The sequence below is a fragment of the Chaetodon trifascialis genome, chromosome 3 (assembly GCF_039877785.1).
Source record: "Chaetodon trifascialis isolate fChaTrf1 chromosome 3, fChaTrf1.hap1, whole genome shotgun sequence".
Classification (NCBI taxonomy): Eukaryota; Metazoa; Chordata; class Actinopteri; order Chaetodontiformes; family Chaetodontidae; genus Chaetodon; species Chaetodon trifascialis.
Window position 1 is genome coordinate 2,957,181 of NC_092058.1, and position 23,160 is coordinate 2,980,340.

The 23,160-nt window shown below is 41.8% G+C and overlaps 1 protein-coding gene across 3 annotated transcripts in view; it reads left to right on the forward strand.

Moving 5' to 3' along the window:
* Positions 1 to 23,160, forward strand: part of raly (RALY heterogeneous nuclear ribonucleoprotein) — a 149,627-nt gene that overhangs the window by 80,466 nt on the left and 46,001 nt on the right. For 2 of the 3 annotated variants that reach the window (XM_070958787.1, XM_070958788.1), the window contains exons 5-6: positions 11,443 to 11,606; positions 17,898 to 18,020. In XM_070958787.1, coding sequence (XP_070814888.1) covers positions 11,443 to 11,606; positions 17,898 to 18,020 — 287 coding nt within the window. The remainder of the gene's footprint in view (positions 1 to 11,442; positions 11,607 to 17,897; positions 18,021 to 23,160) is intronic. The other variant, XM_070958789.1, reaches the window with a different exon arrangement.

Here is a 23,160-nt window from a genome sequence, read left to right on the forward strand (position 1 = left end):
TGTTCAGCTGCACACTGTGAGCTTAATATGTCTCTATCAAGCTGTAACAATGGAGCCAGTGTGGTTTTTACTGTTTAGTACAGACTGTGAGCTTGGAAATACAACAAAACAGCTGGCTGGGGGAAACCAGACACGATTGTTGTGATGATCCAAATTCAAGTTATCAAGATTTATTCACAGCTGCATGTGAAGCATTTCAATTACAAGATGGACAGATTTTTGACAAGGAATACAAGGAGAGCAGGTGATGCTGCTTGACCCAACACACCAGGTAAATCCAACATAAGATCAAGTCTTGGATTCGCTGGTAATGTAGCACAGCTCTGTGGTTATTGTCAAAAAGGTTTAACATTTTTCATTTCCACAATAATAACTTTGAAAAATGGACATGAGGATGAAACCGTAAACCAAACTCATCTGTTTGGTATAAACTGTCAATATGAAATTGTTCAAATTGTTGGACCCTGTTATAATCCTGTGCATGTCAACACTTTCATAAAAAGACTAAAAATGAATTGTTGGACAGATGAACTTGTTTTTTGTGGAGATGAGCAAGCAAATGACAAGTTATCCCCAGCGTTCCCAAAAACACAGACAGCTAAGTTTTGTGCCCAGAAAGTGGCCTGCCAAAAACGGTTGAGGATTGTTTGTACTGTTAAAACAAATTGTGTGTTTAAACACACCATATCAGTATTCAAATAAAAAAAAAACAGTAGGGGGTCAATTTATAAATATGAATCTATATTTAACAAGGAATATTTGTGTATAAAACCAGCAATGGCTTTAACTTTAGTAAGAGGGTGTGTGTGCAACTCATATAATGTAAGTGAGCTCAACAATTTGAGGAACAAAGTCTTCAAAACTGTGGGTGTGGTGGTGAGTGAGAGCAGTGAAAGACAGAGATAACGTCAGCATGTGGAGTGCATTTCGGCTATGTTATTCTGAATTATTGATGATTTAAAAATAAAAGGACGCATTGACTGGTTCACTCCAGCTGCATGAAGATGAAGAAGATCACCATAATAGATGGGTGGTTCTTTTGGAAAAGGTGTGGAGTTGGTGGTCAGGTGAGTTTGGGTTACATGTGTAATGGTGGTTTAGTTAGGGTCAGTCTACCTGCATCATATGCTCAGTTCAAAAGCAGGTAAAAACACATGATTGGAAGTTGATTTGGCTTCAGAAGCATATCTGATATGTAGTACATAGAGAACATGTCTTTGATTTAATGAAGGACGCCAAACTACATCAAAATACGTTGTTTGTCCTCTAGAATGACCCGTAGAAGTGTTTTCTGATCTGACGCCACTATCAGCAGGATCACATTATTTGTGTCTGCCTCACAAAAAAATCTGTTTTGTGATGGTTTGGATAGGTTTAGGACTTGGTTACGTTGAGGGAAAGATCATGGTTTTGGTTAGAATAAGTGCATTGTGAAAGTTTGAGAACATCAGAATGTGGTTAAAATGACTATAACAAACAGATTTTCAATAATAAGGGAAGTTTGCTTCCATCATAATTACTATAGGACATGACCAATAAATAGAGGGCTTTGTCACTTGAATGTAGTCATATGTTGTATTCAGCATCCGCTGAAACATTTGCTGTGGTTCTTCTTTGAGGGACAAAGGGCAAATCTGGTCTTTTACCAACAAATTGTTTCTTCCACATCTAACGGGAAACCAAAGCTGTCCTGGACCAAAAAACTGAAAGTCAATGTGCAGAATTTAATTTTCAAAGAAAAAAGGCAGTCAGACCTGTTCCAAAATAGAAACAATCCAGAGCAGAGTTGACCGAACAGACCCAAATAGAGAGAGAACACCAACACTGGCAGCTCCACAAACGATCCAACATCTTAGGTTGGAAAAACTAGCAACACTTTGCTTTTCTGGCACAGTTCAAACTTTCTGTGTGCCTCAAAAAACACATTTTTCTCTTATGACGATGGAGACAGCAAAAGTGATCAGAGGTGAGAAAATCAGCCATGTTGGTGCAATTGTAGGACCTACGTGGACCTGTGAACATCTCTATTGGAAGCAAAGCAGATGTTCTAACTAATAAAGGGCAACCTGTATAAGCATGGTTGATCTGTGTTATGGTACTGTGGAGGATATCAGATCCTTAGAGCAGTCAGGTAGTAAGAGAACATGTTTGTGACAGCAACACTTGACAGCTGAACACATCTGATGGTAATACAGCAGGAGGGTTAACGTTGTCTTTTATCTTAATAATAAGAAGATTTGCAAGACCATAAACAAATTCTTTTGACCAGGGGATTGTCGTCCTTGGGGGGGGGGGGGTGGAGGTGGGGGTGGGGGGGTCGCTCCTTCACCTCTCAATAAAGCCAATCTGTGGAACATCTGGTAAAGTTCAGTCCATTTACATTGACCTTTGCAGTCATGTCACGGTGTGGTAACTATTACGTCTCTGACAAGACCAGGTGAAAGTCATCATCAGAGCTGTCAGCATTGTGCAGTAAGAAGAAAAAGGCTGCATCTGTGGTCTTGGCATACCTCACGCCTGAAGCAAATCCTTAGACCCCGTCATGTACTGTATGTCTCAACTGATTGCCACGAGAGTTCAGTGCTTTGAAACTGAATCTCTACTTTGGTAACGTTGAAAAATACATGTGCACCAATGGGAGAACCTAGATGTCCAGCTGAGATGAATCAGTGATGCTGCATCCAGAAGATCCCAGATGTCGAAGTGTCTCTCTGATCAAAGGAAGGGATCTTTGGACTTATCCTGAGAAAAAAGGGAATAAAACAGTCCAAGTTCATTCAGTGTCATTATACGCAGAGGTTTTGAATGTTCTGTGGTGCGCGAGGTGTCGTGTTACACGCAAGTCGGTCAGGCTTGTGGGAGAAAACAACTCCCCCGAAGCCTCTTATGACTCCTGTCAAAACCCATCAAAATTTGTCTTGAAATAAAGCAGCCAATTGTAGAAGGATAATCAAGGTTTCTCCACCTCCCCGGGAGAGTAGGAGCAGTCGTGCCTGCTAATTCTTTCAATCATGTAATATCATCCCATTTCCAACAAGAGACCTTCCAGTGCTGGGGAGCTTCCTATAGCTACTATTATCGCTTTCTGTGACCACTTGTACATCGGAGTACCCTGCTTTTACTCAAGTGTGATATTGTGCATATGGCGGCCATTATTTTCATTGGATGGTGTGACTCGGCTCTCATGCCCAGCAACATAAACCAAACCACACTGCTCTGATTTTCCTCCAGTTCTTGCTGCCAAAGGTCAGCTTTGAACCCCAAATACTGTGACCTTCGCAGCAAGTATCCAGTGGCATTCTGCCATTGACAGACAGAGGCTATGCACACCAATATCAGGCAGTGCGGCAGAAAACATCCAAGTGGTTGAGAAATAACCAGGTAAAAGATTAGATTATAAACATTTTGTAGCTACCAGTGTGCTGCTGTGTAGGATGGTAATGCAAACCATTCCTGCCTCAATTTTACTGCTGGTGCTGGGACTTTGTGTGAGGTGATCTTATTCGATCATTCACTCCATCGATCATCTGTTGTTCTACTCTTCCTTCAACACAGGGCTGGTTTTTGTTTCTTCAAGTGTTGACAGGTTGGCTTAAAGTTTGTGTGGATATTCATATTCCCTGCTGAAAAATGCCTGCTTAAGTCATGATTAGTTGATTAGTCTATTTTATTGATACAATTTATTTGGCTTATAACACCAATTTTCCTTCGACGGCTGAGGAATTTTTTTTTGGGGGGGGGGGGGGGGCACATCAGTGAAACTGCAAGAGGAACAGCTGAGGTACTGCTAATTAAAAAGGCTCGTAGCTGAATTACAATTTACACCAAATTATATTCTAGTTTTTTCAAAGCAATTCAGAATGTGTTCTGTTAAAGAGTTTTCAGGAAAATGCAAATTTATGTGGTGTGAAGACCACAAAGCCAGCTCTGTATCTCAGACACCTCAGTGACCTTTGTTACTGTTAGACCAAAAAACTGAAAAATTCTGATTTCCAACAATCCTAAACACCCTTTTCTCCTCATAATCCAGCCTTTGTCTCATCATTTACCATCACTTCGAGATGATTCCGGAAACATGACTGTGAAATTAGTTTTGTCGCCCAACCTCAGCACATCAAAGACCTTTGTGACTGATTCATGCATGGATCTGCAAACCTCGTGTTCGACCCAGACTCTTTGATTTGCATTTGAAAGAGCCCTCACACACGAGTCATCGGTTTGTAAGTAAATGTTCTCTCATGCCCCAATTATGTGAAATGGATGCAGAAATAACAAACCAAGTTATTACCACACATGTTTAGAGGTCTAAAACAACAGAATCACATTGAAAGACAAAGCAGGCACAGCACAGTTGGAGCCTTTGTACAGTATAGTTGTTTTTACTAAATTGGTTCAGTGATTTGTGCGTTAAGATGAGAACTATGTACTTGGTATTTACAGTGTAGTTTGATCCATATATAGTGCAACACTGATACATTGTTCAATGTTTTGGCTCTGTACTCTGCATTTCATTCGGAATAAAACAGAAGATATATAATGTTGACTTACAGCTTTCAGGGTATTTGAGGGTGTTCTCTTACATATTGTCAGACTTTACACAAGATTTTGGAAACTGGCTGCTCAAATTAAACCCTAACCCTCAAATTAAAGGTGGGATTCAGCAGTTTTTATTGCCATTGTTTCGTTTAAAATTTAATGCTGTACATCTACAAACAAAGCACTACATTGTTGTGTTGCTTTAGTCAATAACATCTGATTCTATGCTCGATCCATCCATTCATTTCTAACTATCCCATGTCAGAACCACCTTAACTGGCTGTTTTCGATACAAAGGAGGTCAGCCCAGCCACCCTGCGAAGGAAGCAAAGTACTATAGCATTCAACGCCACAATCTACGCTTCCCTAACCTCTCACCATCAATTCCCCCAAATCAGCCCCCATACTGGAGTCGGAGAAGTCCTGCTGAGCTCTCGTGGAAAAACATCTGACTGAACAGATGTTGAAATGCGCTGACCACCTCAGTCAGCGCTGATTTACAGCCTTCACTATGATCTGTCAGTCTTACTCCCTCCTTCCCTCCGACTGCCAGCCTGAAAATGTAAAATATATGAATACATACATTCCTGAAAGCAAGGGGTCAAGTTCCATTTTTCCTCTTTCCGTTCTTTATTTCTTCCTCTTGTTTTCTTTATTTTCCCTCTTTTCCTTTAACTTCTATGAACCTTCTCTATGTCTATTAATCTTTTTTTTTTATTTTGTACATCAAACCAGTCTGACCTGATGTCATCCAAGCTGTTATTAAACTCCTGAAATGTGATCTGTACAGTAAATCTGGGCATGTAAGACGTTACGCAGCAGGAAGTTTTGTCCAACTGGTGAAAATAAATCTTTCCATCACTGTGGAGATGCATGCTGAGGTAGAGGAGGAAAGCACCTAGCCATCAGGTTATCCGAGGCAGCTATCAAACCTATGACGTGGCAGTTTTATGGCTATGTGTAACAACTTGGGCTCACCTAGAATCTGATTATGCTCTGGGAGGCTGGGAAATTTGGGCTGGTTATCAGAAACAGACCAAAAAACAAAAGAAGTTACCGCTTGTCGCAAGAGGTTAAAACTCAAAAACTTTATTCGTTCCTAGTAAAAAACATGTCATGAGTTGGGAATTCAGCTCAGGTCATTAAAGTTGATGACAGTTTGGGAGACCTGCATTGAATATGGTGATTTAATTCAACTGTTCTGACAACGCTGACCTCCCTTTGGCATGCCATCCACTGCAGTCTGATTAGAGCACAAGCTTTTTATTAACTGCGTATGACCAAACATGTACTTGAACCTGGGGTTCAGATACTTTTTTTTTTATATTTGGGACAAAAATGCAACCGTTCAATTCCCACCCACCAACAAAGCAGAGGCCAACATATTGAGAAAGTCACACTATGATCTGATTTGCATTATATTGTCAAGATGGAGAGTTATTGCTGTATTCTTTGAAATATTCCATGTACCCAGTGCACCCAGTGCACCTTGAAGTAAATTCAGACCAAGCAAGTTTCTTGCTCACAAAGTTTCTGCTGCTGAACATAACGGTAAATGAGCAGGTGTGCATCACCCCAAAAATCCTTTAATGGGGAAAAATGGAGGGAACCTCAGGAAGAAGAGGGATCCCTCTCCCACAAGATGCAGGCATGCAGTAGATGTCATGTGTACAAAACAAGTCAGCAAAAATTGTCAATATATACAAATTTTAATGACAAAAATACAGATGTATGTGGGCTGTAAACGTGAGTGAAGAGTGTGGATCCACGAGGATGTTGAGCAACTTCAGGTGTAGCCAGATAGATAGATGTAGCCACATGACCTCAAGCATGGAGACCTGGAAGGAGGACACACCACACAGGAGGACAGAGACAAACACACAGAGGGGAGAGAGACATGATAGCATGCAAACTTGGGAGAGGCGAGGCTGAGTCTCCTGAGGGATGATGATCCAGATCCAAGTCTCTGGATGAGGCACTGACAGCCAGGAGAGAGGGGTTCCAGGACAGCTGAGGGTCCAGCAGAGAGGAGCTTCAATCAAAAGAGAGGAGGAGCAGAAAACTTGTCAGAGAATCAGAGAGAACAGAAAGACGCACACGGCTTGGCAGTTTGTGGGAAACAGAAAACACAACAGAAGTTAGAGTAAGCATTGATTTCCCCACAGCGGGATGAACATGGACCAGAGAAACTAAAGTTAAGAGATTTATTGATACTGAGACTGACCCGCCATAAGGGTAATGGTAAAAGGGACAAGGCCTGAGGTATTGAAAGAGGAGCACTAACTCAAAGTTAGGGTGAAAAGATGAGTTTTTAGTTAAGACTTCAAGGACTGAATAGATTCAAACTGGAGATAAGACTGGAGATTATTCCAGAGGAAAGGGCAGCTGACTTCTTTTTTACTCTGTGGAGAGACGGGAGCCCTCTATTCTGAGAGTGTGGAGCATGGGATGGGAATCAAGGTACAGGCCAGGAAAGTGCAAAAAAAGTTGGGGTGATGTATAAAAGATAAATAAAACAGAATGTGATGCCAATCCTTTTTGACAATTACTCAACTAAAAACAGCACACATACAATAAGTTTAATGTCTGACCTCATCAGCTTCATGGATTTTTATAAATATCTGAATTTGATGCAGCAACATGTGTCAAGCAAGTCGGAACAGGAGCAACTAAAGACTGGGAAAGATGTGGAACGCTCCAAAAACACCTGTTTGGATCATTCCACAGGTAAACAGCTTCATTGGAAACAGGCGAGAGTATCATGATTGGGTATGAAAGGGGCGTCCTGGAAAGGCTCAGTCGCTCACAAGCGAGGATGGAGAGAGGTTCACCACTTTGTGAACACATGACTGGACAAAGGAGATTTCTGCATGGGCTCAGGAACACTTTGTAAAACCATTGTCTGTAAATGCAATTTGTTTGGAAATGATTGCATTTTGTTTTCAATTATGTTTGTGCAGTGTCACAATTTCTTTGGAATCCAGGTTGTATCATAAGAGCAGACAGATATAAAGGAGCAAAACCATTTCCAATTTCACAAGTCATGAGAAGCAACTTAAAGTCTGATCTGTGATGGATATGGAGCCAGTGAAGCGATGCTGGTTAAATTTTCTAGTTTTAATTGAGTCCAGCTGGAACATTTTGAACCATTTGAAGACTTCATACTGCATCCTGACTGCAGACCACACTGCAGAACACTTCAGTCAATGCTGTTTGACTGGTAGAAGCCAATCTTTGTGGTTTCTTTAATGTGCTGATCAAAGGAGAGAGGGTAGGATCAAATGTAGCACCAGGGTTCTTGGCGGTCAAACTTAGAGGAATTGCGCAGTTGTCGAGTATTGCAACTTGATCAAACTGGTGTCTACGTCAATCAGGGCCAGTGACCACCATCTCAGGTTTTATTGGAATTTGGGAGCAGGAAATTATGTGATATCCAGGATCTCGCAGTGGATAAATGAGCCTCTGAATGAATTGAAAATGTGAGCATGAGCGTGAGCACAGCTGTGTATCGTCAGCGTAGCAATTGAGATTTATTCTGTTACTGCGTATACTTTGGCCATGAGGTGAAAAAAAAGAGAGGTGAAATATATAAAGAGAATAGGTCCAATGATAGGGCCCTGAGGTTCTCCACATTTCTCGTCTAAAAATAATGATGTAATAATATTATCTTTCCAAAAGGAGATATTCATTTGTTACCCACATCAGGGCAGTGACATAACCTCACATGGCCTTTTTTGGGGCTGAGCGCAGGGTAATTTTGGTGAACTGAAATGCACTGTGGCCGTACGTTAATGCCTATCAGCTGACAACGACCAGTGCAGCTTTTTCCTCTCAATAGTTTGAGCTTCACTTATATTAGAGTCTCATGACCCTAAGAACACATTTCCAGTCATCCTTTCTTTACTTGGATTCAAGCTTAGAACTGTCCTTACTTGCATTTTTTTCTGTAGTTCAGCCTTAATATTTGATGGTTTCATAATAAGACTGTCCTCCCAACAAAAACAAGAGCATCAGCCATTTCAGCAAATGGCCAAAAACTGCATACGGATATGTTCAAGTGACAAAGCCCTAAATATGACAGTCAGCTGGGAGCAACAGAGAGAGTAGTGCCATGATATGAAGTGACAAAATTCAGGTTGGAAGGGTCAACAAAATGCTGGACTTGAACACAGGAAACTGCTGTTCTTTTCCATTTAATGTATTTTGTCACTGAATTTGGAGGACTGGTCATAATCCAACTCTGTCTGTCTGATCTGCTCACTGTGTTCAGTCAGCGAGTAGACTTATTTACAGGTAGGTACTGCTAACTTTTGCTCGTGTCGTATTCTTGCATCTAGTCTCATAATCCAGCTCTTGCCAGAAAGGAGAAACTTGTAATTCGCCTCAGCAGTTTGTCAGTGTGTGCTCATTTCTTTTATTGCCTCAAAAATTGCCCCAAAAGAGCTTGGTCTGTACCAGCTCTATATGGAAAGTGTCCTGAGACAACTTCTGTTGTGATTTGGCGCTATACAAATAAATAAAATTGAATTGAATTGAATTGAAAAACAACCACAGCGTTAAAATCGAAATTACAATTTTTGCAAAGGCAGCATTTACTGCAATGGAATTCTGTTTTATGGGATTATATATGTATACGTAATTGTTGAAGCCATCATCAGAAAATCAGGCTCGCATGCTGGGACACCAAAACATAATGTTTTTATGCAGCCTCTTTTCTCTGTCTTATCCTGCCGTTTTAACCAATAAATAGCATTTTAGAGCTTTAAGTATAAAGATACAAAGGTGTTTCAGTAAAATAACAACTAACAGTAATCGTTAATCCTTTAATACTGTATTTAAATGTCAGGTTCAATATAACAGTATCATCTGAGCATTTAACCTCCTGGAGGACAAATAACCATTTGTGTAGCAGTTTTAAATCCACAGTAGCTGATGTTTTTTGTTCATAAATTTCAGTAAGTTCCACATGGCTGTGATATCAAAAACATGATTTCCCATTTCCTGTTTTTTAAACTTTACCCAAACATTTCCTCATGAAGACAGACAGAGCAGCTTTGTGTTTTCCACTTTATAGCTTTGCTTTGTCTGTTCCACAGGCTTCTCTCACTCAGTGGCAAAAGGAAATCTTCATTTGCACGGTTAACACCGTTTTTCCTCCCACATTGAGGAATAACATGCTGGATTTTGTCCACGAAGTGATGTCATCCGTACAAAATGCTTCTGTCAAATACAGCTGAGGGAAATACTTCAAATAAAAACAGACAGATTTACTCAATATTTCATCTGAGTTTCCAAAATGTACTCGGAACACCAATAAATTGCATCTATTTTTGGACGGCCCTCCTTAATTTCCCCAATGTGGGTTCAGTAAAGTTATATCTTATCTTATCTTATCTTATCTTATCTTATCTTATCTTATCTTATCTTATCTTACAATAGGGGCAGGAGGACTCTGTTGCTGCCAGAAATGTTTGCACAAACATGGTTCAGGGCACTGTTTCTCCTGCCGTTACTGTGTTCCTTCTGAAAAATATTTACTGGAGACTTTCCACTCTTACTGGGACTTCTCCCACCTGCTCAATGAGGAGGTCCAGTTTCTGAAAAGCAAAGCATAGGTGCTGACTGCAGAAAGAGCAAAATCCGTGTGACACAGAGCTCACGTGCATGGGATGATCATCTACCTACGTGCCTTAACTTCGACGAATGAAAGCTTTAGGAAATCTGCTATTTTGCCCTGGTATGAGCTCGCTGTGCTGAATAAACGACGTAGATCATTTTAATCTACTGAAACACAGAAAGTCTCTTTTTGGCTGTGTCCACTCACTCATCAGAGGCTCTTCAACTAAGTAGATGTAAGTTCTGTAAATGTTAGCTATGAGTTTGGATTTGTAGAGCAGGAATCACTATGAGCGACATCCTTTCGAGGGAGGGAAATGCTCGCATTGGTTCTCTGTCAGATAACAGCAAACATAGAAAAGTTTGAGTGAGCTTGTGTTCTGCACATGGACACACAGCAGCTAAAGTCAGCAAAGAGCTCCTTCCTGGTCAAAGCTTATGTTTAGTTGGATGTGTATGGAGGAACATGCAGAAGTTCATGCACCAGCTATATGTCTTCATTGCACAACATTAGAAATGTGTTTTCTCACAGGTTCAGAGAAGATATGCCATCACACAGACTAATGTCAGTGAGCTTTTAAGTGGGATGCTGAAGGCCACAGTGCAGCACAATAGAAAACACAACTGAACGGCAGGAGCCAGCTGGACAAAGCAAGCCTTCATTAAATGTTGGTACAAAAACCCACGAAATTAAAACACTAAACTAATAAATGCCAGAGAGGCATTTAAATTCGTTTTACGTGAAGTTGAAAATAGCTTTCCAATGTTTGATTGATGTCTGCTGTTTCATGCTTTGTATTTATTAAACAATGAAAGGTGGAGTATTTCGCTCAGCACGCTGTGGGCATTAGTACGTGTGGAGGCTACTGAAAAAGCACAGACATGGAGAGATGTTCTCTGGGATTTCTGTTGTTTCTCTCTCCTGGTCGCCCACCCAGACTCTAGTTCTGCTCGAGGTTTCTGCCTGTTAACAGGAAGTTTTTCCTCGCTGCCGCCAGCAAGTGCTCGCTCGTGGAGACGGCAAGTTTTTGGGAGGTGGTTGGTGAAGAGTAGGGTCGTGACATTCTCTATATGGAAAATGTTCTGAGACGTTTGCTGTGATTTGGCACTACAGAAATCAAACTGATCTGATCAGACATCTGATGTTCTTTTAACTCTCCTCTTCCTCATCTGACCACTCTTCTCCTTTCCCATCTTTCCCCTTGTTTACCTCCTTTTCGACCCTTTCTTTCTCCCCTTCTCTGTTCTTTCCGTCCTCCCTCCTGTCATCCCTCCTCGGTCTCTCTCCAGGTTGTTTGAGTACCGTGGCAGGGTGTCCCCGGTCCCCCGGGTGGTGCCTGTCAAACGCCCGCGGGTGGCGGTGCCTCTGGTACGACGGGTCAAATCTCTGCCGGTCAAACTGCTGGCGCGTAACGCCTCAGTCCTTCCCACCAGCAACGGCAACAAACAGAGATGTGAGTTCTACTCAGTCTGTCTCTAATATAAATATGTGTGTTTCTTACGGTATCTTTGCATTTTACATTTTTGTCATATGTTTTGTCAAATTTCCAAAAATCCAGAAAAATCGACTTTTCAGAAACGAACTTATTTTTAATTTTTCCCAAGCTGTGACTCTGCTTCATGGTTCTAACAACAATGGTGCCACAAACAGCATATTTTCGTTGCATATTTCAAAAAAGAAACACAGAAAAATAGGATATATATTCATGAATGGATTAGTTAGCTTCTTATCATTGTGTTTCCAAGTTTCCAGATGGTTCCCTGCAGTACGAGTATGCAGTAATGGTAATTACTGCAGTATGTCTTAGTAGCAGTAAGACGGCTGTAGGAGCGTTAGCATTAGCTGCTGCTGAAGCCATAATTAAAGTCTGTAAACATGATCTTGTTTGTATTCTGATATTCAGGTATTCTGACGTGTCATTGAACTGTCTCTCTGTCTTCAGGTCCCTCTTCCTTGTCTCTCTTGTTTATTATTTTTTCTTGTGCCTCTTCCCGACTCTGACTAACTCCACCCTTGTGACCCAAGCCTCCTCTTCATCTATCTTTCAGCTCTGTGTTTTACATGTCAGCGGAGGGTTCAAGCATCAGGGCGACTGTTGTCACTTTATTTTTGCATTCTGCTCATTAAACATTCATTTCACATCATGTTCAGATTGTGGATCTGAAGAGAGATGCCGGCGTCCCGTCAGCTCCCCTCCTTTCCGACTTCGACCTGAACCTTTTTTTTTTTCTTCACTGAATTTCTCCGTGTGCAGAGCTCAAAAAGCAGTTTTCATGTCACTGATTTGAGTGTCTTTCTGTGTACTCATCAAACTTGCATCGCAGATGGTTTTGAAAAGCAGTATCACAACAGGAGTTTTCTCTTTATCGCTCACTTTTTCGGAAGCTCAAAATAAAGAGCTGACAGTTTGTACTTTTCCCCTGAATGCTCAGCATCGAACCACGAGCCGAAGTGAAGCCTCGTGGTTACAGAGACGCTCGGTAAATCACAGGCCCTCGAGGTCACCATTATGAGATTCGCATTGGAGAGCTAAAATAAAGCAAACCTTGTCACAGGTGAATTTTTGACCGATATTGAATCAACCATTGCTGATCTCTGTGCTGCTTGCAGTCACACAACGAGTGTTTGTCAGTTGTCTGATGCTAAAAAATGACACATATTATAATTTAAGACTTGCTTTGGTGCAACTCAGCAGCTCCAGATTTGCCCTCCAGGTATCGTCGTAGATCTGCTCTCGCAGTCTCTGAGCACCGTGACATGAATCTGAACCAGGATTTGTTGTTGAATCCAGAATAGATCCATGTCAGTTCTAAGCAGGTGGACTTTAAATTTAATAATTTACACTGTAAACATAATAAAAATCATGTTGACCAAAAACGCTGTGGAGTTCGTTGGCAGGCTGTGTTAAAACAGCTTGTCGGCAAAAATAATCCGAGAATAAATGAGAAAAGAAGAGAATTTTTAAAATGCTAATGAGCGAAAATCAAACCTGACATCATAACAACCGCGGCTCGAGAAAATGGGAAGCAGACGAGGGTGAAACGGGGTGAATGTTTAGACTTTAAGCTCTGGTACTGGCATGGCGTCAGTGTCAAAAGGACATTACCACATAAATTGTCAATTTACGGAGAAGAACTTCCCTCCAATTAGCCTCAAATGTTCCAGTAAGGATATCATCTCCTGTTGCCTCCCCCACAGGGGGTGTTCAGAGGTCAGAGAGGCTGCAGAAAAGCAGCAGCACCTCCTGGGATCCGGCGGGGGTTCGGGGTCTCTGGCAGGCCGAGGAGCTCGTGCTCCAGCGGCCTCCGTCTGCATTATGTGCTGCTGTTACTTAAACGAGCAGTGACACCTGAGGACAGAGTGATTGATGTTCCTACAAACCCTGAAAGCCCCTCACTCCGCTGATGTCAAGGCGCTTTTAGCAAGTTGAGCTCAGAATTAACAGGAACTGTGTTTTTCTTTAGCTATTTGCCATGATCCCCCTCTTCTCCCCTCACTAAGGCTGCCCTCAGCAGGAAAATTACAGCGTTGGTCCATTGTTAAAAAGGCTTCAGCTGACTTTGACGTGACAGATCGTGAGAGATTGTGAGGTTGTTTATGACCATATTTCCTACTTCAACCAAGTGGTTTCAGGATGCAGTGAAGTTAGCCAGGCTTTAACCATAGTGGTGGCAGGCCAGAAGATGTTCATTTAAGCTTTGGTGATGAAACTGTAGGAGTAAAAATTTAACTAAGAGTAAGTAAAGCAATAAAGAGAAGAAAAAAAAACGAGAGATTGGCTTTATGTTTTGTTTGGTTGCAGCTCATTCACCATTCAGCCAGCAGCAGGAGAGACGACTTCCATCTCACCGCAATACATTTTTCAGCAACGGCCTCTCAGATTTCTGTAAGCTTGATGGAACGACTGTGTGTTATATTAGAGACGTTATCTGTCAGGGAAGTCGTAGTGGACGCCCTGCAGAAAACCTTGAAGTTTATTACACTCCAAGTATAATGAGGGAAAGTCAGCTCATGTGGACCACATCTGAAGCAAAGGGACCAGAGATCGGGGTTAAACTCGAAGCTGTGAGACTAATCTGATGTGATAAACCCTCCATGGTTTGTCTTTTTGTCAGAGACACCAAACCAAAATCAGACAATTTGGAGTTTCAGGCCATTTCACGCCCCTAATGATGTAAAAAGGCCTTTTGAAACACAAGAAATAGCATTTTATTCCTCATTTGCTGAATAATTTACTGTTAGGACTGATCGTAAACGGCAGCCATGAGCTCTCTGTAACTCGAGTAGCAGCGTGTCATCAGGAAAGAAAACACTCTGATGCCTTTTTCTTCATAAATACAGGCTGACAAATACACTTTTTTCAGACCTACGCTGCAGTGCTTGTTTAAAAAGTAAAAACAGGAACAAAATATTGTGGTGCTGAGTGACAGGGCTTCACCTGGCTGCAGGGAAAATGCAAAAAAAAAGTCAAGTCTTTGGGCAAAAGATTAATTCTAGGCAAAAATAATGAGGATGCTGCAGAGGTCTGAGCGCCGGGTCCAGACGATAACAGGAGGATGAATCATTAAGCTTCGAGGAATTTCCAGGCTGATTTATTTACGTTGACGCCCGTCACACAAACAAAACTCCCTTTCCCTCGTGCTTTTGTTCCTCCTCAGAATTGTTTCGGAATCAAATTTTGCCCAAAGTGATTTATAACAGCTGAGTTTTATTCGGACGTAAGGAGGAAGCAGGCGCAGCTTTAGGCCCGTTGGATCACAGAATTTGATAGAAATGTGATCTTCTAGATGCCAGCCAGCGGGCTAAACAAGCGCCTGATATCTGTCTGCCAGTGATGTTTCTCACCAGAACCAGAAGAAGATCAGCATGATCTGACAAAGTTACTTCTCGATAAAATGATTTATCCACAACTGTTCGGCTTTATTAGAACGTGTCTTGTGTTTTTACTGAGATGGACGGATGTTGAAATGGACCACAGGCTGGTGGTAACTGTAATGCAGTAGCTGCGCTGGCTGCTGATTTCAAGCTGCTAAGGCGGATACCCTGAAAGTGTAAATGTTTTTTCACTCTTTCATTCCAGTATTTTTCCCACATTTTCTGAATGTTTGCCAAAGACAACTTGTCAGACAACTGTTGAATTTAATCAGGCCTCGTCTCAAGGTTTCAGAAACAAAGTTAATGCAGTTTCATGCAGGTTTAATCTCACCGTTTGTGTGTGTGTGTGGGGGGGGGGGGGGGGGGGGGGGGGGGGGTTCGGGGGGGCAGGTTGTGGGGGCATAAATCTGTTTACATACTCAAATTGTGGGGACTCACCTCTGTTGTGGGGATAAAATGTGAGTTCACATAAAGTAAATTATTCAATTTTCTGAAGACTTGGGTTAAAGTTAGGGTCAGTTTAAGGGTTTTTAGGGTTAATGGGGTAATTTGTGGGGATTTTAAGGTTAAGGGTTGGGGTAAGGTTAAGGGATTTAAGGGTTATGGTTAGATTAAGGGTTTCAGGGTTAAGGCTTGGGGTACAGTTAAGGGGTTTTAGGGTTAACGGGGTAATGTTTAGGGATTTTAGGGTTAAGGTTTAGGGTAAGGTTAAGGGTTTTTAGGATTAAGATTAAGGGTTAGGTTGAGGGGTTTCAGGGTTAAAGATAAGGATTTTTAGCGTTATAGTCAGGCTTAAGATAAGTCTCCAGAAAATGAATGTAAGTCAATGGAATGTCCCCCAAAATGATGAAAACGGGACTGTGTGTGCGTAACGAGCTGCGTCTCAGCTGCTTCAGTCTGAGCTCAGATGGTTTCCATGGAGGCGAGACGCGACTGAGAGAGCGGCAACACAGGAAGAGGAAAGACAGCAGACAGGAAGTGAAGGGTGAGAAAGACATGAGACGGCATTAGAGAAGACAGGCTCGAGACAAAGCTGAAAGACCTAGAAAGGAAGAAAGAAGAGAAGCAAAGAGACAAAGAAGAAAGAGGAGGGGACAAACGAGTCAAAGGAGAGAGGAAACAAGTGGACAAGAGAAGGAAGGACTACTGAGTGAAATTAGGACAAAAGGAAGAGAAAAGAGATGAGAAAGTGAGAGACGTAACAGGCGAGTGGTGAATGTGTATTGAGCAACACACACACACACAGACACACACACACACAGACACACACACACACACACACATACACACACACACATGGGGTTGGTGAAATATGGCAGTAATTGTGAGTTCATTGAAGTGAAACAAAAACAACCGCCAGATGTGTTGCATGGTTCCAGTTGTTCTCTGCCACCACTAATGTACTCATCACGTCCCTCCACCCTCCTCTTCCTCGGCTGTTTGTTTGAATTTTTAATATCATTTCATTGCAGAACAAACGATAAAAAATGATGAATTCACTTCATATATTGAAACGTCCAACAGGACGAACAATCAGGCGAGTAGATCTTGTGTGGTGGTGGGTGATTCCTCAATAAGTGAATTAAATCCAAAATGAAGAATATCAAAACAATTTAAAATCTGTTTTTGGTTTGTTTGTTTTCAAAGCTTCTCACAGACTGCAATAAATCTAATTTCACAGCAGCTGTAAGCATGTTGTTGTATATACCCCCCCCCCCAAAAAGAACTAATAATTCATGTTTTTTTTATTTCTACAGAAACGTGTTGAAAATACGAGCACGTTATCGTCAATTTGATCAAAATAAAGACTCCATTCCAGAGCTGCGGTGGTAAACCGATGAAGAACTTGTTCAGTCTTTGCAGTGAAGAACAGTTAATCCATCACTTTGACCCACAGCAAGATATCTCAATATGTGTTGGCCGGCCTGTCTTGAAGTCTGGTACGAATATTCATGGCTCCCTCAGGATGATTCATGATGTTTTTGGTGTTGCTCTCACCTTCAGTCTTCCGTTTCTCCCCAAACGAAGCGATCGGCAAAATAATGTCGCACCTTTCCGCGTCGAACCTTTACGTTTCTTTGCTTCTCGACGGCGACAGCGCTTCATCTTTGGTTTGATTTAGGCACAGAAACCGAGGGTTAGGGTTCAAATAGCTGGTTTGGTTGCCATTGACACGGCTGGACATTTTCACGATGTCTCAGCGGTGGTCCGCTGCTTGGCGGTCATCTCGCCTCATTGTCGTGCCACCGCCGCCCCCTCCTCGTCCTCCAGATGAGAAAATCAGGTCATACTTGTACTGCGTTTTCATTCTGGAAGGGTGCCTCTGTGGATCGCTCCTGCCTGCTGCTCAGAGGTCAGGATGGCGGTGGTGTAACGGCGGCAAATAACGTTATGGCTCTCATTAGCGATCAATAGAAGATTACAGTTTCTGAACTCCGTTTTTTCTCGGCAGCCACTCTTAAAAAAAGAAAGACATCCTTTTATCAGAGTTAACAGAGGACACTGCACACGCCATGCTTAGTGAAATCCTTTTCTCCGCTTTTAACCCACCCCAGCAAGTCCTTCCTCCATGGCAGACCAGGAGCGGTGGGCTGCCAGCCGAACAGCGCCCGGGGACCAGTTCCTTTTGTCACCACTGGTCAGGTGGTGATCTTCTTGCATGTTTTTAGTGGTATTTTTTTATGGAGGATACCGCAGGTGAACAAGGGGAGAACATGCAAACTCCACACAGAAAGGCCCCTTTCCTCAAGCAGCAGGCACCGAAGGCATGGTGGAGGACACGTCCCCTCGTCTCAAGAAAGTTTCTGAAAGTGTTTGTAAGACGCTTGAATCGGGATGGACGCTGACGTCTCTGTCTGTCTCTCTCCAGCAGCAGTGAAGGGGACAGAGCTGCAGGCCATCAAGTCAGAGCTGACTCAGATTAAAGCCAACATCGAAGCGTTGCTGGGCAGACTGGAGCAGATCACAGAAGACACACACATCGCCGCCACAGGTGACACACACACACGCACGAATACTTCAGTGGTGATGGGAGTGATGAGAGCAAAGTGGAGCTCAGGTAAACAAGGTGTTAATGTGATCACGCTCACAGTTCGGTTACATCACCTCTGGTCCGAGTGTCCAAGCGTCCCAGAGGAAGACGCTGAACCTCAGATTGCTTCTGGTCATTAAGCTAATGCTCTGCATGCTAGCTCTGCTGCCATCGCTGTGTGAGGGTGTGAAAGAGAGACAAATTAAAAAGTGCTTTTTCCCTTTAGGTAGAGGAGCCCACAAACAGTCACTCCTGCTTTAATGTCGAAGCTACAAGAAAAAAGAACCGCTTAAAGCATTTTTGTCCCAATATTTCCACAAAGACACAGAAACAAGAAGGTTATGAAGCGGTATCATTAAACAAAAAGTACTGGTATTTCTTTAATAATGAAACGATATAAGCTCAATATCAATCAAAGAATCATTTTAATGCTCTTATCAACATGGAAAAGTGGATCGGCTTGCTTTGTGCAAATGTTTTTTACTGAAAACATTGTGTAGTGTTTTATTTCACACTAACATTCTCACTTTGAGCAGTCATTCACATTTGAATGAATCAAATCTCACACAATTTAACACTGTCAATAAACAGATGACAAAAAATAAATGCTTGGTTACAAAAAAGCCCCTTCAACAACCCTTTCTAAGGGATCAAAACAGGGTGATACAAGATAAAGTTACAAAGGTCACATCATTGTAAACTAGGACTCAGGCTATAGTGCAGTTAAACCATGGCTGAAACTTTCCTTTCTTAAGTTTCCTTTGAACATACAAGCAGTCAGACTGTGATGCTCTTCTATTTGTTCATCAGAGGCTGATCAACGCAGCCTCTTATTTCTCTCCAGAAACAATGAACATTGCTTGTCTATGGCTGCAGTAAGCTTGTTCTTAGTTGCCGTATCCATCTGCCTCTGTGGAAAGCCGTCCATTGTCGCCTGGTTTTGACAAGGAGGCGGTGGAGAATTCGCATTCGCCGTGTGTTTGTCCATCAAGTGGTATTTCAGACTGGATGTGCGGCGGTGATAACTCAGTTCACACCAACAACACACACAGATAACTTTGATCCTCTCAGTCGACCCATCTGGCAACTTTTTGAAACTAAACTTTCCATTCAGAATCTTGTTCGCATCCATTTTGGCATTTTGCGCTTGACATCCACACAACCATTAGCCTACTCTTTTACAGCTAGCGAGCAGGCAAGACCAAACTCGTGCGTGGGGCGTGTCTATTGTTTTGTTTCCAGTTTATAACCGGATCCTGTAGTTTTTCTAACGTTACTAGCAGTGGCCACAGCTTACAAAAAACTACAAGTTCACTAGGTCACAAAGAACGATAATCTCGCGATTAAAAAAAAAAAAAGATTTGCATTAACGCGTTAATAACGTGATATTTTTGACAGCACTAATTTTTAGTAATTTTTTCATTCTAATTCAGGTCTGAGCTACAAATTTCCACTTAAATGCTTGATTATATATAAACAAGGGTTCTAAGAAACATTTACACATTTATTTTCCAATTTTTATCTTGTTTTGAAATATCTAAATAATATAGAAATTTGACCCAAAGATGACTGAAACAGCCTTATTGTTGTGAGGATGATAAAATGTAATACAGAGCTGTAACAGCTAATTGCTGGACTGAGAGAAGCATCCCAGCAGGCTTTCTGTTGCTCTGGCATGCAAGGAGCTGAAAGACACACATATCTTGGCGCATGCTAAGAGGTACATACTGCAAAACATTAAATCAACAGGAAAACTCCAAAGGGCAGCTATTAAAAACATTTAATGGTTTTGGATGCAGTGAAGCCAGCAGTGATCTGGCTGAGGTCACTGAGGAGGCAGCGCAGGATGATCGGCAGCAGGATTTTAAAGTACGGGGAGAGAGGCTCTCGAAGTGAACGGCGTCCCAGCGTCACAGGACGTCGACAGTGTGCAGGTCGAAGATGAAAAGCAGCCTCGGTAGACGGCAAACAGCATTCACAGATATTAAGATAAATGTTTGATGAGGGTGGTGGAGAGCACTGTCTTTCTCTAACATCTTGAGTATCTTCAGGTTTAAGTCCAACAGCTTCAACAACAGAAACGTCGCATCAAGAGAAATGAGCAGGAAATAACATGAAATACGAAAGTTTGGTCTTACTGATGTAATTTCCTGCGCTCTGCTCTGAAGCCACATGTGGCTTCTTTTTTGCATGAAATACCTTCTGAGTAAAGCCAACTGCCAGTGGAAAGATGCTTAGGAAAAAAAAATCTGTCTGAGGAGACGAACGCCAAGACGGTCATAAAAGAGAAATAAAGGGGGATGTACTGAGCTTTTTATGGTTTCTTTTCTTATCACTATGTGGAGGATTTATTTGTTTAATTCTTTTTGACTTTTTTATTTTTGATTTATCTTTACATAAAGTTCATCTCCACCTGCCTCTACTTAAATGAAATAATTTTGGGGGTAAATCTGTCCAGTCTTTATGTGCTCTGTGTGTTTTTTTAACGGCAAATAATGCATTTGGAAAACTGTGTGACAAAAATAAAAACTGACAAGATTTTAAAGCAAATGCTGCTCTTTTAAAGCGAACGGAAGGAAGAAAGATGCACAACATGTGCAGACAATTCAGGTTTGTCTGCACTGAACCACGCTGATATCCCAGCATCCCCTGCATCCAGCCTCCATCATTATGAACCTTTGCAATACAGCAGTGCTGCCATGGGAGGTGAGGTCAAGCTCTGCTGTTCTCCACTGGCAAGAGAAAAGAAGGGAAACATTTCTAAGGCAGGATATAAAGCTGTTTCACTAAACAATAATTGATTAAACAAAGTACAAACATTTGTATTTTATTTGTGGCCAAGCATCTGCTTCAGACCCACCAGGAATCCATGCAATAAAATTCAGTGAAAACCAACAAATCCAAACTTTGAAACCTACAACGTACAAGAAACAGAAAAGAATGAACGTGTATAAACAATAGATGAAACTGATATCTAACAGCATATATAGTACTCAGGATACGTCACTGAGCGCGATCATGACGATGATGACGTGTTACTGATCTGTTCATCAGTCTGTGGGAAGCACACAGTGTTTCCCAGCAGAGAAAAGGCAGCGAGCTGCATTTCACGCATTTCACGGTGCAACATAACTGCAGCATTTTTTGGCAGATAAACAATAAAAAACGTCTTTTCTAGGATCAGTGTTTCCAAGTTTATCTCTGTCTGCTGACTGTAAATCTACAGTTAATAATTCCATGTATGCAGGTTTTCCATGACGTGTACAGCAGGATTCCTGTCTGAAATGGGTAGATTTTGGCTTTTTGTTGCAGTGTGTCCTTAAACAAAGTGAAAATTCTCCACAGACAGACAAGGTTTGTGTATTACGTTTCACAAAAGAAGCTTCTGAGTGCCTTTTTGTGTCACTTTCATACACATGTAAGCAGCATATTTCTATGTGCTTTGTAGGTTGTTTGATTTTTCCATCTACAGTCATAGAAAAAATTTAGAATTTAGAAAAAATTAGACCACCCTTGTTTTCTTCAATTTCTTGTTCATTTTAATGCCTGATACCACTAAAGGTATATTACCTGAAGAATACAATGAACACAACAAAAAATGCAGCTGATTCCATAATACTTTATGTCCTATTTGACATGCTTAAGCTTAATTGTATTCCCATAAGAGGCCATTTCATGTCATAAGCAGCACTGCACATGCAAAGGCCTCGAGTGGCTTCCTGCTTACTGTAGCCGTAGCACAACTCAGAAGTAGTCAGCTCTCACATAATGCCTAAAACAAAAGAATTATGTGAAGCCACAAAGGCAGCCATCTTGGCACTGCTGGAAATTGCCAAAAAACTGAACATCTCCAAGACAGCCGTTCATTACACCAAGAAAAAGCAAGCTGAACATGGTACCACCAAATTTCTTGCTGGTCGAGGCAGGAAACGTCTTTCCACCCCATAAGAGGACCATGCACTCATCTGTTCCTGCGTCAGGAATCGTCATCAGACCTCCAGGGTCCTTAAAAATGAGTGGGCACTGTCGAGAAATGTGACTTGTTCATCAAGGACAGTTCGAAACCGACTTCTTGAAGCTGGTCTGAAGTCACACAGGGCATGGAAGAAGCCCTTCATCAACGAAAGGCAGAGGAAGGCCCAGTTCCTCTTTGCTAGGGATCACAAGGATTGGACTGTTGAGGATTGGGCTCAGGTTCTCTTCAGTGATGGATCCACTCCAGCAAACTTACTGGTGAGGAGGAAGCCTGGAGAAGCCTACAAACCAGACTGTCTTGCCCGTAGAGTAAAACATGGGGGTGCATCGGTGATGATCTGGGGTTGTTTCAGTATGGGTGGAATAGGGCAAATGCAATTGTTTGGAGGGCGAATGAACCAGGTCACGTACAGGGCTACTCTTGAAAACAGTCTTCTTCCATCAGCTGACAAACTCTTTCCTGCCTCGAATAACTGGATTTTCCAACAAGACAATGCCCCTTGCCACACAGCAAGGTCGGTTAAAGCCTGGAGGGAGAACCAGAACATTCGAACCATGCCTTGGCCTGCTCAATCACAAGATCTAAATCCAATTGAAAACCAGTGGAACATCATCAAACTCAAAATGGAGAACCACAAGCCCAAAAACAAAACAAATTTGCTTGATTTTTTGACACAGGAATGGGCTGCTGTGACAGCAGATAAGTGTCAGAAGCTGGTGGAGAGCATGCCAACACGCATAGCTGCAGTCATCAAAAACAAGGATTATGCAATCAAGTACTAACTCCTGTGTGTATCATGTGACAGAAAAGAAAACGTGGAGTGCCTAAAAGCTCTGTATTTGGCAGTACAATGTCATAGCTATTGATGTAAGAACTCAAGTGATTATGGTTATTATCAAGAAAACCATGGAAAATGGCTAGATATCAGCTCTTAAATTAAACTCTTATGAGCTATTTTTGTTGTTATCATTATATTTGTCCAAACAAAAGTACCTTTAGTTGTACCAGGCATTAGAAAACAAGGGTGGTCTAATAATTTTTCCATGACTGCATATGTTACAGACACGACATATAAACTCATATCAGAAACAGAATAATTGTTCCAATTTCTGTTCATACAAACAA